The sequence below is a fragment of the Ceratotherium simum genome, chromosome 5 (genome assembly GCF_057802395.1).
Source record: "Ceratotherium simum simum isolate JZ-2026a chromosome 5, ASM5780239v1, whole genome shotgun sequence".
NCBI classification, from domain to species: Eukaryota; Metazoa; Chordata; class Mammalia; order Perissodactyla; family Rhinocerotidae; genus Ceratotherium; species Ceratotherium simum.
This window is the reverse complement of record NC_141904.1, coordinates 74,010,181-74,026,074: the sequence shown is the minus strand read 5'-3', so window position 1 is coordinate 74,026,074 and position 15,894 is coordinate 74,010,181. Positions and strand designations below refer to the sequence as shown.

At 36.4% G+C, this 15,894-nt stretch overlaps 1 protein-coding gene across 2 annotated transcripts in view; it reads right to left on the bottom strand.

The window, feature by feature from the left end:
* The window catches only part of CHL1 (cell adhesion molecule L1 like), a 92,156-nt gene that overhangs the window by 53,628 nt on the left and 22,634 nt on the right, over nucleotides 1–15,894 (bottom strand). For both annotated transcript variants that reach the window (XM_087431357.1, XM_087431358.1), the window contains exons 4-8: nucleotides 10,022–10,144; nucleotides 8,747–8,917; nucleotides 7,751–7,798; nucleotides 5,564–5,684; nucleotides 918–1,102 (exon numbers count right to left, since the gene is read on the bottom strand). In XM_087431357.1, coding sequence (XP_087287483.1) covers nucleotides 918–1,102; nucleotides 5,564–5,684; nucleotides 7,751–7,798; nucleotides 8,747–8,917; nucleotides 10,022–10,144 — 648 coding nt within the window. The remainder of the gene's footprint in view (nucleotides 1–917; nucleotides 1,103–5,563; nucleotides 5,685–7,750; nucleotides 7,799–8,746; nucleotides 8,918–10,021; nucleotides 10,145–15,894) is intronic.

The window sequence follows — 15,894 nt, the reverse complement described above, 5'->3', positions numbered from 1 at the left end:
TCCATTAATTTGATCAATACAGTCAACCAAACCATATAGGAGACCTCAATGTGATCAGACCCACAGAAAATAGTCAGTCTGCATCAATCAAATTCACAGGATGACTAGGTAACCTTTACTTCTGCTGAGCAGGCCCAGCCCCAATATCTATACTTTGTGGCTCCCACTTTTTTAAATGATGACATCATTGCCTACTTATTTCTATAAATACAACAAACAATAGCCAAACCTCTATTGATCAAAAGGCTTGGGTTTCAGAGAGATGACTTGAATATAATATGTTTTTTGCATCTTTTGATAGAGAATTAATATTTATACCCTACAGTCTATTCTTCTTTCCTCATAAGTAACACATTGAATGTCATCTGAACCTAAGATATGGACCAAAAAAATGTATCTAGGAAAGCATTAAGACAACAATCTATCTGACTCCCTCATTTCACTGGTGAAGAAATTGAGGTACAGAAAAGTGAAGAAAATTGATCAAGGACACAGCAAGTTAACGACAGGACTGGGAAACAAAGTCCACGCTTCCTTCCAGGTCCATTGTAATACTTTCTTCCATCATAATGCTTACACTTCTTTTATGATTTAATATTATGCAGTGTCATATGTATGTTACAACACAAATTATCTCACAATATGATGATATAGGAGACTAGGTTTAATGACTAAACAAGTCGGGGAACTCATCCCTAACATGATCTTTTCTTGTCATTTGTCTCTTCTATGTGGTTTTGTGGGGCAAATGACAAACCTGATTAGTTGAAGTGTAATATAATCCAGCACCCACTCTACAATTAAAAGTTGAAACAGCTTACCTGTTTTAATATATATGCTTTAGAGCTGAAGATTCACTACATGTATGAATTTTTTTTTTTAAATAGAAGAAAAATAAATCAATATGGGGAATGTACCTTCTACTGTAATATGAAAATCATGAGTGGCTGATCCCAAGAAATTGTTGGCTGTGCAGCGATAAGTTCCTTTGTCCTGGTAGGAGACATTCTCTATCTTCAAAGTCTTGCCATAATTTTCTTTTGTTTCTCTTCCTTTTGGTAAATCACCACCCATTTTGTTCCAATCAACCTGTGGAGTTGGTCTACAACACAATAAATCAATGATAAACATTTTTTAAATTACAAAATAAAATGTAAAGAAACCCACACGACATATCCCTTATCATGTTGCTTTTACATGTGCACTCGAACTCCCACTGAATAGCATCAGCCTTCCCAGTGCACCGACCTGCACACCACCATCGGGGGTGAGCATCACGGTGGATCAAATTTCTTTCACTGCAAGCTCCTTTAATAATCTGCTTCGTTGGAAATCTATTTCCTCTATTCAGAGGGCTCAGTACAAGTAAGTGCTGAATAGATGTGGCTAGATGAAGGATGGATAATTGGACCCATAGAAATACTACAAGATATTTTTCAAGTGTGAAATCTCCCTGTGGGTGGTTTGAAGTGACCAGAAATAACAGTGCTCTTCCCCGTATGAGTTTGAAAAATATGACAAAGTCAGACCCAACAGTCAGCAGAGGGAAGCTGTGATATTCCCCCCTTTAATCCTAATGAAGCCATGATATCCCCCTTTAATCCTAATGAAGCTGATATTGGAGAATGGGGCTCAGATGTGAGAGCCAAATGTGTTGGCTGGACCTAGAAACAGACCATTTTAGGGCAAGGAGGGCTCTGCAGCACAGACATTGCTACCCAGGCGGCCTCTCTCTATTGAGGAGCAGAGGCAGAAGGAATGAACCATATCTCCCTTGCTTAGAAGGATGAGATCACCCAATCAAAACAAACAAAAAAAGCAAAAACAAAAGCCAAATTGAGTACTTGTCACATGCCAAGAGGATAACTTTCTCCACCTTAGTAGGGACAAAAACAAGAGTGAGGAATCAAACCAGCTGGGTTTAAGAAAAATCCCATCTCACGAAAACCAGACAAGCGGAGAAGTAGTGCCCCCTATGATTTAATTCTTGTGATTTAAAGATTATGTGGAAAGCACTGATGGCTGATTTTAACTGATGGCTGATTTTTTTTCTCCTCTCCAATTGGGCCAGAAGACTGAATGGAAGAAACTTAATTTTGCTATTTTTATTGATGCCACTTTTTCTTCCTCACCATATTTCTTTTTATTATTAATAGTTGTAAGTTATTGAGTATGTTCTGAAGGTGGGCATTATTATCATCATTTTACCAGTGAGGATTCTGAAGCTCCAAGAAGTTAATTAATTTGTTTAAGGTCACTGGGGTGCATTTATTACCAAGGGGTAATAAATGATATACTAGCACTTAAATTTGTCTGACCCCAAACTTGTTCTTTTTATCAGTGTGTTCTATTATATTTGTGCTTTTTGCCATCCCTTTTTTCCTTCCTAACTGTATATTTTTGGAATATATACTTGTAGCCAAATTAATTAGTTACGAGGTAATAATTGAAAAATTACCTCACATTGTTTGAGTCAATTATCTCAAATTGTTTGTATTGAGAGGTAGTGGTTAAAATAATTCAGTTATTATGCAAAAAAATGTTGGAAGTAAAGATGAAGGTCCATTAATTTACACACATCTACTCTCTTCTCCTCCTCTCCAGGCTCAAGCACTTACCTGCCTTACAATCCAGAACCACTGCCTTATATTTTACCAGGCTTAGAGCACACAGCACACTTCTGTAGGAAACAGTAATGATGCTCAGACAGGCAGCTGTGAGAGTATATTAGCTGTTGGCTTCCTGGGCACACCACCCAACAGGATGCATAACCCAAGTCTCCTAACTGCTTGATTTTCACTCCATCTGTCAAAATGGCAATTTGCCAAATTACAGGCTGCTGTGGACCTTAGTTCCCCCAAATCAGGAGTTTTTCATGAGTCTATACTTTAATAGTGCAAGCATCTCACTTTTGCAAGATTTCTCTTTTGTCAGTCCTTGAAAACCAGTCTAATCATCTAATACCTATCCCTTAAAAGAACAGAATAAAATGATTATCTGTAAGTATCAGGTGAACATGAGACATAATTTATCTAAGGACATAGCTATACCATTGCAACAATGTCTAGCTATATTCTTGCCAAATTTTTTTCTCTTTTTTTTTAATTCAAGGAACACCTACTAACAGCATTTGAGCAATGAAACTTTGAGGGAAAATATATGGTTTAATCCATTTTTATACACAAATACACACTATGCCATAGTCTCAAATTTTTGTTCAGGTCCTATCCAGCCAACTTTATTCCTATACTTCCTTTGTTTACAACGCAGTATCTTGCAATAGAATCATACCAAGCTTAAACTCACGAATTTACAAAACAGAGAAAGCAGTCAGCAGAGGGAAGCCACAATATCCCCTTTAATCTTAATGAAGCTTTCACAGAGTGTGAATGAGTGTGAATTGATACACAAACGTGCTCTTTCCACTGAGGAACTCACTGTCTGCACTTCTTCTGGGGAGTGAACACCCTTCTCTTCTGAAAGAGATTCACAACGTCATTTCAACCATTCACAATTTCTGCCTTACTTATAGATCCTATAGAATCTAAACTTCCTGAAAGTAGTTCCCCTGTGAATGTTTTCCTCTTTTTATTAACAGTATCAACGTTTTCATTATTACTAACCATTTACTGACATATCTACTATATGCCAGTTCTTCAGATTCAGAGAAATTGCCATACTTGGTCCCCTCCCTTAACTGAACACAACAGTTCATTTGGTTGAAATATGCGAAGTAAGTTAAATTCGAGATAGCTCAGGGTTCTGCAGACAGACAGGATGGAATCTCAGCTCCACTTTACACTAAGCTTGGAGAAGTGAATTCAACTCTCTGGGCTTCATTTACCTAACCTGCAAAATGAGAATAATCATAGCCACGAAATGTGGTGAGGACAAAATGAGCTAATATACGTAAAATGGAAAACATACTGCCTGACACATAATAAAGAGTACAATGTCATAATTATAATTATTTTTGTTACTGTAGAAGGTTTATGGTTTAAGAATTTCTTAGAAAAAATTTTTTAAGTATTCTAAAAATTTTGCAATGTATCACCTTCACCTGAAAGAGGACCAGATCGGATAGGACCTAACACAAACCCAGTGGGAGTAAGAAGAAACCACTTCAGGTGAAAATTCTTCTGACAATGCATCAAGAATCTTCATGTCCCAAGGAAAACAAATATTTTATGTCCACTTTCTTTTTATATATTGCTTCATGACATTGCATTTTCTAAAAAACACATGAGAGCATTTCTATTATTTTGAAGACAAGCCGTGTAGTTGCCAGCCAACTCAAGAGAGAAATTATGGCATGTGTGGGAAATAAGAAAAAAGAATTACTGAAATGTTCACCCTGCCCAGAGTCAACCAAGAATAGGAATGAACCCTGAAAGAATTTAATTTCTACCACTGTAAACACATATGAATAAGAACAATAGAGCAGGTGGTTACCATGATGATTCAAACTGAACCTGAAGCTTTTTCATCTTCCACAAAATTCAGAGACCAAACTTCCCAAACAGAGGCCATGTCACGGCACATCTAACTAATTTATGTCAATACACTTTGGCAGATAAGCATTCTGGATATTTTTGCTGGATGGAAAGAGAAATTTACAAAGCTTAGGGGTTATAAAACCATTAAAATCTGCTCCTTTTCTTCATAATCCAATTTAAAACTACTCATTAGGAATATATACTGAACTGCAAATGAATACAATTTTTCAAATTTCAAATTCTAGTCCACTAACCAGACTCTCAGCTATAAGAAGCCCTTAGCTTACAAACTGATTACATAAACTCAGGTACTGGGAAGGTGAAATGTATTTTCCCATGGTATTCTCAGTGGTAGGGATCAGCATGTGATGGCAAGCACAGAGGGATGGTGGTAGGAAACAGGTGAACTTGTATAACCAGGTCTTGAGTAAAATGGTCTTTGTGTACATAAACATATGAGAGTTACTCAATAAATGTAGCAATTTCAAGAGGTGACCAAGTGAAGTTTCCTTGGGCTTTTCTTGGAGGATTTGCAAATGTGCATTGCTTCTTCAGATGTGAAAAAGTTCAGTTAATTATATTTTGATGGAAAACTCTTAAATTACATGGTCTGGACCTTTTTGTATGTAAAGGGCAGCAGGGTGAAATAATAGATAAATAGGGCTCCTTGGAACCTGAAAAGGGAGCAGACATCACAGAATAACAAGCAGGAGTGGGACAAGCAGCAGAGAGACAAAAACCTGGCACCAATAGTAATGGGCTGACTACTAACAACCTCATGCTCTAAGGATGGCATCCCCCTATTGACTTAGCTAAGGAGAATGTTGTCATTGTCACCTCCATTCACACGATCACAAATTGACAGAGTGATCTAATTATACATCAGTCTCAGTCACAGCCTGAAATCTGTAGAGTGAAGTGCAAATTACTTCCTCCAGAAATGTAGTAACAGGATTTTTTTTTACAGAAATCATTTTAAAATGTGTCTGCAAGCACACTCTTATGTGAGAGCTTATTCTTTACAGAACTGGATGGACAAAGTCATAAACAGAGGTCAAGATACTCACAGGCCTTCAGCAAAACACTCAAGCAGTAGGGTTTCTCCTTTGAGGATGGTAAGTGAAGATTTACTGCCACTCTCAGGAGGAGGCAACAGCAGTCTGGGCTTTCTTTGCTTGATTGAATTTGCTATAAAACAGAACAGAAAATGATCATATTTTTTCCAAACTAAAAGAGTTAAAATTCTTTGGCATTAAATCTTTCTTAAAACATACTTAAACATATGTACCTATGTGTACGTGTATATTTATATATATATGTATGTATATGTATATATTTATACACACACACACACACACAGTACTCATTTTAATACATTTCCATTTAAATAGACTCCACTCTTGCCATGAAGCATGGGTTGTCCCTCAGATACATTAACTAAGGGTAGCACCAAGTTTTATGAAGGTTATGATTCAAACCACATCTTCAAATTCAGAAGTTCAAACATGGTTCAAGATAATTTCTTCATGAAAGCCCTTAAGTTCATTGATAGTCTATGATTTTATATTCTACCCTTTAATCATACCTGGTCATGTTTGATGGCTGTGTATTTTTCTTTAATTTAATGTGCCTAAATATTTGATAATATTCCTGTTATAATACAGCTTCCTGGTCCCTGAACCCAGAAATTCTGATTCAGGAAGCCTGCGGTAGACACCAGCCATCTGTGAATTTATCAAGCTCTTCAGGTGACTCTACTTCAAGTCTCAGGCCCTCAAAGATAAGCACTGTTGTAAAGAATGATTAGCAAGCATTGCCAATAACTATTATATGGAAATGTTCCATTTCTTATTTTTTTAAGAACACTTTTCAAATACAACGGCAAATTAGGAGACTTCCATTTTCAATGCTCATTTTGATTTCATTTCTAAATATTCACAAAATTGTTTTCTGCATCCAATGTCAATGTGATTGGACGTAAGACGGAAAGAGTAAACGGCTGACATTCTGTTATCAGAGTAGAGGAATGAAGGGCACTAGTAGCAGTGTACCCCTTGCTATAAATTCCTTACAAGTGTTCATTTATTGAAAGGTAATTTTTGAACATGTACCATGTGCAATGATTTTTATTGAGTGCTGTGAAGACACAATATATATGGTTGAGTTATTGACCTCAAAATGCTGTAGAGGATGTATGCTTAATCAGTCTACCTTCAAACTGAGGGTGCACCAAGAGGAGCTACCATCTGGCCCTGTGATGTTGCCAGTGTATTAGATATCTAAGTCAAGCCACTGGTCCCAATGATAGAAGGAATATTTGTTGCATTCATGTAAATGATTCTTCTCACTATGGAAAAATAGCCTATTATATAATTCAGGTTTACTCAGGCATCTTCCATAAAACACTAGCTCTGGTAGATGCTCTATGGAAAAAAATAAAAAAGATTTCATAACAAATGAGTTTGGAAAATGCTGCAACCTATATTGTTTCTCAGAGTCACAATGGACAACTGCATATTAAATATTCTGAGAAGTCTTGCAAGAAAAAAATTTAACTTTCTTAAACCCAGCGCTTTCTCAACTTCTGTTGAGACGCGACCATTTCTTTTTCCTTTTTTTGTGTAACAACTATCATCCAAAATGTTTATCAACCATGAAAGAGATTTTGGCAGACACAAAATAATTATTTCATTAAAAATATATAGTTATAGGGGCAGGCCCGGTAGCGTAGTGGTTGGGTTTGCGCACTCCACTTCGGCGGCCTAGAGTTCGCGGGTTTGGATCGCGGGCACGGACATACACACCACTCATCAAGCCATGCTGTGCAGCATCCCACATACAAAATAGAGGAAGACTGGCACCGACGTTAGCTCAAGGACAATCTTCCTCAGGTAAAAAGAGGAAGGCTGGCAACAGATGTTAGCTCCAGGCCAATCTTCCTCACACACACACACACACACACACACACACAAATATATATATAGTTATATATTACATATATGTGTGTCTATTTTATATGTTAATTATATCATATATAAATATATAGTTATGCATCTATAAATATCACTCCTTTTGCATATATTTAAGGGGCAGGGAGGCAACAGAACCCTCTATGCTAAGGGGTTTTCCCTAACCAAAATATTAGTATTTTAATAAACTCATGATGATATTAAAGAAAAAATTCAAATTCTGAGATGACAATGAGCTACTAAAGGTGAAAATAAACGTCAACACTCTATACATGATCAACTTACCCTTGGAACCAATTTCTGTGGATGAACTGGAGTCATTAGCATGCTTTACTGAAATAAAAAAAATGGAAGAAAAAAACTCACAAACATAATGGTAGATGCTAATACCAATAAAGAATGAGAGTCATATTTTTCTCAGGAAAATTACAAATGAGGTATAACCATGCTTCACTAGAACATCATCTCTGGGGATATAGTTGAAAAAATCATTATAATGAGCTTAATCTTAAACTACCACAGATGATTCCAGGTGGAGAAGATACAAATTATAGCTCCATTAAAGAGAATTGAGGCTGGCTAATGGATGCTATAGTGAAGCCCTGGCATAGTGTAGCTACACATAACAACGAAAAAATATCACAAACCAAATTAGACAACGGAATGGTAATGCCAACTTCTGACTCTACAAGAGCCAATTATTCAGTCAGTGAACTGTTGGGGATTATCTCTGCCCTTTGAACCTTATGGCTCTTTCTCCCACTAATGACTTTTTCCCATTTGGGAACCCAGACTGGCATCTGCAGAATCAAATAGGAAAGAGAAGCAATTCAAATAACTCTGCCAATTTGAGAAGGACAAAAACGCTTGATGTGATAAAAATTGTACTATTGCGTCTTTTTATTTTTGACTGTGTTATTTTATCCCACATTTTCAGCCTGCTGGTTTATCCAAGATCACGGTGAATCAAAGCCTGAGACTTGCTTAGAAAACTCTGAAATTTCGCTGTGTATTTCGCACACTAAAAATGACTAGATCCTGCAGACGTCAAATGAAATACATTTGTACTGTGAATTGAGATTTGATTTTCTGGCTGCGAGAGACAGAGCTACTGTAGATCTGCAGCTGCAGATGTCTCTTTCATCTGGATGAAGTCTCTAGAGTTGAACTAAACAATGGTTGAAAATATCAACCCAGCTCTAACCGGCTTTGGCCAGAATGAAATTACAGACACATTTGTATTCAGCATTCATGATGGAACAATAAATTATTTGGACTTACAACTGTTAACTGTTAGTTTCATTGGCATTTTCTGCACAATCGTCCTTAATCTGGGGAATGCAGCAAAGCAACAGTAATCATTCCGACTGTCTTTTTCTTCCACATTTGCGAAATACAGATCTCCCTTTTTACTCATGTACACTCTTTCATCTTGTTCGATGTGTTCTAATTCTGGAAAGAAATATCTTGTCATTAAAAGGGGCAATTGTCCTTTATTGTGCCTCATCTCCCTTTTTAATTTTCCTTTCTTTTATATTACTTCATTTTATGTTATTTTTCATGTCTGTTCTTCCTATTCCTCTCAAGTCTGGTCTTACTATAGGAGCAATGAGCGTGCAAGAAATAAAAAACAAAAAACAACAAAACCCCTGGGAGCATGCTTTTCACCATTAAGCAAATAAGTCTACTGGTGGACAAACAGTCTGTGCATTCTACCTCTCCTTCCTATCTAGGCCTCTACTTCTGCTCAGTGGGTCTGCATTAGCTTATCTGAAAACTGGCCCAATTCAGATAATGGTCTAATTATTACTTTTATTTTCCTAGGATCATATTTCTTTAAAACAGATCTCCCCAAAAGTTGTATATGAGATATTAATCTCTCTTTCCTGGATGCAATCTGGTAAGTTCTAGGGTGAATGGAGTCTGGAACATTTGGCTGCAGCCAAGAGTAGCTTCTTTCGCTTTCTTCTGAGCACTGTACAAACACTATCATTTCTCTCCATGGCCCACAATGAGAAAACATTTGGGGAGCACTACTAAGGCACATGCCAGAAGTGGGCTTTATAAGAAGCTGGAATTTCAACCCAAAAGTTAGTAAAAATTTTTGGTAAATTAAACACAAATCTTAATACTAATTTCTCTGTAGGTCACTGTGTGTAGTGGGTGGAACATTATCAAAATAGAAATATAAAGCTAGCAACACAGACACAAGCCATCCTCTACTTTAACATGCATAAAATCCCAAAGGTAAGTAAGTTGTTTGGAATATAGAAAGTATTTTCTTCATAGACATACTTGATCCTATCAATAGCCTCTACTCTTTTCAGATATGATAAAATCAAGAGATATATTTAGCGGTTCTCTGGGGTTTTCATATACACACTTAAGTGTATATTTAGGACTTGGAGCAGACTATAGATGGATCTAATTTTTAAAATCTATTTGATTCCACATTGATAACTTTGTATTAATTTTTAATCTTTGGTTTCAGTATGTTATCTGATATGATGCAGGAAATTAAAATGTCCCCCTATTGATGGACAGAATGTTACTTACCAATATTCATCCAATAAATGTGTAACGGCGGGAGGCCTTTGGGAGGGTTGCATGGGAGGACAATTGGATCTCCCTCCTCCACTTCAAGAGGGTCAATTTTTTCTTTTGGGAATTTTGGAACATCTGGTATAAAAAGCCATTTTAAGACATTATTTTAAAATTAACTTTTAACGTCACAAGTAATATCTTAATGCATTCTTCTTTTTAAAAATTAGAGCATTTTAATAAACTTAACACCCCAAATCTTGCTTCTTATATCTCCCCTACAGAGGTAAATACTGTTAACAATCTGGAGTGCATCCTTACACAACTTTAAAAATGCTTCTGCATTTTATAAAGTAGACAACAAATATTTTTGCTAGGTAACATCAGTAAGGGAATAATATGCTTGTGCATATTTCTCTGTGCAGAGATGTAAGCCCTGAGTCACAGGATTTGCTCATTTTAAGTCTTGATACATATGAAATCTTTGTTCTCCAAACACAGTGATTTCTTTGTAGGCAGATACATATTCTCCGTCTCTTGCTTTATTGTGAAGCCCTTGAATGTGATTGGCAAATATTCCATTCAGAGCATTAACCCAACTAAATAAAAAATTCAAAGCCCACGTGGGGAAAATGGTATGAATACAATGAAAAGCCAAACATGACCACTTTAAGTTGCAAAGAAAGCCATTCACATTGAAATCACTCCAGTAAATGAAATTGTAAATGAAATGGAACTGATGTAGGAAAGGAGACTTTGCAATATTTCAATATACTGTTTCTTTCCCAAGCTGGACTCAATTTCCTAAAATAGCAATGCAGTTACAATGGTGATATAAGTCGGAATGGTGCAGAATTTGAAATGCAGCACTGATGTTTGATATTTTTGTGAAATTACTTACAAAATAGTTTTAAGAATATTCAAAATGTATTCTGCCTGAGCATTATATTGGTACCTTTCAAGTGTGTTAGGGGAATTTGCATTATAGAACTCCACAGGCTCTTACGGAAGAGCAGGTATTTACAGTATTTCTGACTTGATGGAATTTATCAGGGGGTGTTCCACCTCTGTATTTCAACAGATTATCATTATTCTTGGAAGTCTAAAGATATACTCATTTATTGTAAAATTTCTTCCTGAGCAGCTCTGTGCATTTCCTATATATTTGTTTCCTTACCCCTCAACCCCCACCCCCAACTCCTCAGTGGTTGAGGGAATTTGCTGACATTTCTCTGATCAATGTACCAGCTGGTTACAACGAATTGCTTTTTGTCTGAATTCAAGGACCTTTGAAGGCTTAACATTGCAGGGGGCAGTGTGGTTATTACAGTGCCTTTGCAAGTTTCAGGAGGCAGGCTTCAGTGCTCTGTATACATTCAGTCATGTGGCAGTCCTCAGTGGATCCCCCCTCGGTCATCTCATTCTAGTATATTTTTCCTTGCAAGTCTGGAAACACATTTGAGATGGCAACTATCTCGGCATCACGCTTTTGCTCTAGGCAGCATGAAATTTCCATCAAAAGGCAGGAAAGCACTCTTAGTACATTTACTACGTTAAGATCTTGCAGACAAAATATCTTTGTCACCTATTTGTGAAAGCCTTAGCTTTGACTGAGAACAAATTGTTTTGTGAGTCATTTTGCAGAAAGTATACCTTAGGCAAGTAAAGTGTAGTAACTTACAAAACTATTATGTACCCAAAGCTCCAAATTCAAATCACTTGTTTAGTGTAACTTGTTATAACTGAAGTCCAGTGTTCACTGGTATTAAAGTTAGCAGTGTTGTTGGGTAGTTAATAAATCTGTGTATACTCAGATACAACGGGCAACAGAAGAAGGGAAACATAGATTAGAAAATAGAAAGAGCATGTAATCTTGTTTTATAACAAGCAAACTTTACAGTGCCCAATATGAATACACAGTTCCCTGGGTGATATCTATTGTAAAGCAGCTAATTAATAAGATGCATAAAGTCCTCATTGGAGAGCTGCCCCCTCAGAGCATTCAGAAAAATCTAATGATTCAAACAGATAGCACTGCCAGTGAAGCAGTATCATCCCTGCATTAATTAAATCTAGACTATAAAATTCTAATTCTGAAAATGTAAATATGTAATTCAACTGGCTTCTAAGCCATCAATAATAAAAAATAAAATTTATAAGTCTACCAAACCCTTTATCACATGCCATAAATCTTTGGAACAGCTTTTAACCAAAGATGAAATTAATATTTGGATATAGGGAAGAATATTTATATATTTAATAATTTAATGTCTGAGAATAGATATTGTAAAGGACACTTAATTTGTCAGATTTTTTTAGGTCTTATTCTTTGACTTTGAAACTATTTAGTGAATCTGATGCCATGCTAGAAAATGAACATTATAACATCCACAGATAAATGTGAAATTTAATTACTGTAACTCAACAGCAGGCACGCAGTCTTCTTTAATTCAGATAAAGAAATGACTCCACTTAACAATAACTCCAACCAATGATTTTGCTAATTGTGTTTCTCTGGTGATAAACATTAGCATTGTTGGGTTTGGACAGGTGCGATACTTTTAAAAGTGAATTGTAAACAATCATTTTTCTTTTGTGTGAGGCAACTACACTGCTTTAGTTTGCCAACTTATTTCAAATGAGCACTCCAACACCACCAAAAACAAAACAACTTAATTGTGTTTCAGTACGACTGGACTTGACCATGGAATGGCTTCTCCGCAAAGGGATCAGAATCTTACCTGCACATCAGCATCTACTTAAGCAGGACTTTAAGAATGTTTTGAAATCCCACAAAAACCAAGTCTGGATGAAGTCAATTTCCTTTCTATATAATGTTATTACCAGTCCATCTGCCTCAGGAGATAAAGCACATCACAGCAGCCATCTCTTTACTTACTCCAATAGGCTTCCACAATTATTTTTCAGTATAGCAGACAAATTGCCAGTACAACTCCAAGGGTGTAGGTTCCTGAAGACTTCCCCAGTTAGAATCTAGAGGGAAAAACTTCCCTAGACACAAGCTGGCTGCACACCCGTGTCCTTACTGGAGCTATCAACACCCAGCAAACCTGCAAATCCAAAATCTCCAGGAGCTCTACAACTTGAGCTGCTGACAATGAGTTGTGAAACTCATCATCTCAATTCTTTCAACCTAAGATACTGAAAAAATAGTGTCTTCATACTTGAAATATAGAAGATGTCTGAAAAAAGATTTATATCTATAGGATATCCTATAGGATAAACTGGGTTCTAGCCCAGAACCTAAAACTAACTAACTGGCTATGTAGCTTCAGACTAATATCTTGATCTTTCTGTGCCCCCTTTTACTTTTCTCTGGCATCCTAGAATCCTTTGAATTCATCTCTCTGGGCTCCTCAAAAGTCTCACTAGGTTAGGAGCTTCTTAAGAGAAGGTATTTTGTAAAACATAGGCTGTATAATCCCACCACACCAACATGCTTAATAGTGAAGAGTAATAATGAAATGGCATCAGGGTAATTTAAATAAACATAAGTCATGCTAACTAACCCCTTGGATAAAAAAAGTACTGACAACATAACCACTACCAAGTTGTGTAACTCTACGGATTATCTTTCTCTGGCACTCAATGAATAAAATCAAGTCTCCTTATGTTCTCCTACCTATCTATGAGTCGGATATTCTACTGCCAAGGTGTTTTCAACAAAAAAGTACAACGCTTTTCAGCTCATCTAGAGGATGCGTTACCTGAATGATCAAAGCATATGCAACACTGTATAGTATCGGGTTATAGGCATTAACTCTGGAGCCAGCTCCTTGGGGCTGAATCCTGGCTTCTTCACTTACTATGAACCTGTTACTTAACGTGCTTCAGTTTCCCCTTTCATAAAATGGAAACTGTAATGACACCTCACTCATTGATTTATGTCAAAGTTTAAATAAACCATTTCATAAAAATCAATTAAAATAGTGCCAGGCACTTAAGCATCACTCACTATATGTTGGCTATTATTCAAATATTTCCAGTTTGTCTGGTAAAGCCAGCCACATTGTATAGAGATGAGAGGGGCAAAGGGACAGAGCGTTTTCTTCTACTGCTGCTTCTGATTTTCCCTGTAGCGTCTATTGTCACAACTACATCGAAACAAGTGTAATTTTATGCAAATATTTGGAATTAACTTTTTCAAGAGGAGGTAGGGAGGGCACCAGAGAGAAAGAAATACTATTTTTTTCATGTAGAACCTATCATTTGTTTAACGAATTATTTCCCCCTCCCCTCATCATTGGGTTAACCTTCCTACCTCAAAGAGCTTTATCTGTTTTGACTTCTCGCTCTGTTTACAGGACTGGCCTGGTGAGCTCTTAAGTGCCTTACATTTCCCTTAAATGTAGTTGGCAAATTGCTTACAGTCTGGCATCATTATCATGAATGCATGCTAGTGAGCTCACATGCTGTATCACCTCTAACTCATTTCCGTCTGTAAAGAGATTTAATTGATTCCCATTTCCTGTCGAGTACTCCCTTAATCCACTTAGGACAACAGAGAAATAACATTGCCTTTCAGTCCATGAACTCATAATGAATTCACGCTAAGGAAGGATGCCCAATTCAGGCCATTTCAATCTAGTCATTCACATACTCTGACGGATGAGAGCAAAATCCTTGCCCTTAATTAAACCTTTAAAACTCAAAGTTATACTCTCAACTGAACAAATTGATCTTCTTTGGTCGGTTTGCATATAGTAGCGGAAGAAATTAGCATATACTACTCGACTCTGCTTTTCCTACCCTACCCCTCCCAAATCAGAGCAGCAAATAGTTGGTGTATGTCTCAAGGAAATTGTCTTGAGGAATCTGAGGAAGCTACACAAATGTACAAACCCAGTAAACTAGTAATTCTAATTGGTTTCCATTAAAAGAGTATATAGAGGATTTTATCCCTAAGGCTGCCATTTCTTTAACAGTGGGTAGAAACTTAATTTTTATTTTTATTCATTCTTTTATTCCTCAGCCTACGACCCAATAAATCAATCACTGATAATATGCATTTATGCGGCATCTACAAGGCAATGCAGAAGAGGAAGAATAGGATAACATGATGTCTTTCTCATTTTTAAGGATGCTAATTAATACAGATGACAATCAAAAGACTCTCCTAAAAGTAATATAACTAAATCCTTTAAAAACTCCAGAGAATTTACAGATGGATATTCCTAACAGCACTATTTGTAACAGCCAAAAATTGGAAATAATCCAAATGGCCATCAACTGGTCAATGGATAAAAAAAAATGTGGTATATCCATATAATAGAATATTATTCAACAACAAAAAGGAACAAACTACTGATATATGCTACAACATGAATAAACCAGAAAAACATGCTAAGTGGAAGAAGCTAGATGGAAAAGATCATATATTGTATGATTCCATTTATATGAAATGTTCAGGAAAGAAATTTACAGAGGCAGAAAGTAGATTAGTAATTGCCTGGAGCTGGGGGTGGGAAGAGCAAGTATCTACAAATGGGTATAAGCAATCTTTGGGGATGATGGAAATGTTATACTGGATTATGATGATGGTTGTACTAAAAAATTTTATGAAAAAAAATCACTGACTGTGCACTTAATACAGGTAAAATTTATGATATATAAATAATACCTCAAAAATTGTCTAAAAAATCAGAGAAAAGAAAAACCAGCATAGGCTGAGATAGACTAGGAATGCTAAGTAGAGAAGGATAATCTCTGCCCTGAAGGATGGGTAGTATTGAATAGCCAAAATAGAATTATTTATATCATCGTGTCAACTCTACTGCTGGTTGTCATGATGAAGGCACAAAAGCAGCTTACCATCTCCCAGACCCACTCACCACCTCCACAGGATGTAAGTTTCTTTTTTTTTTTTT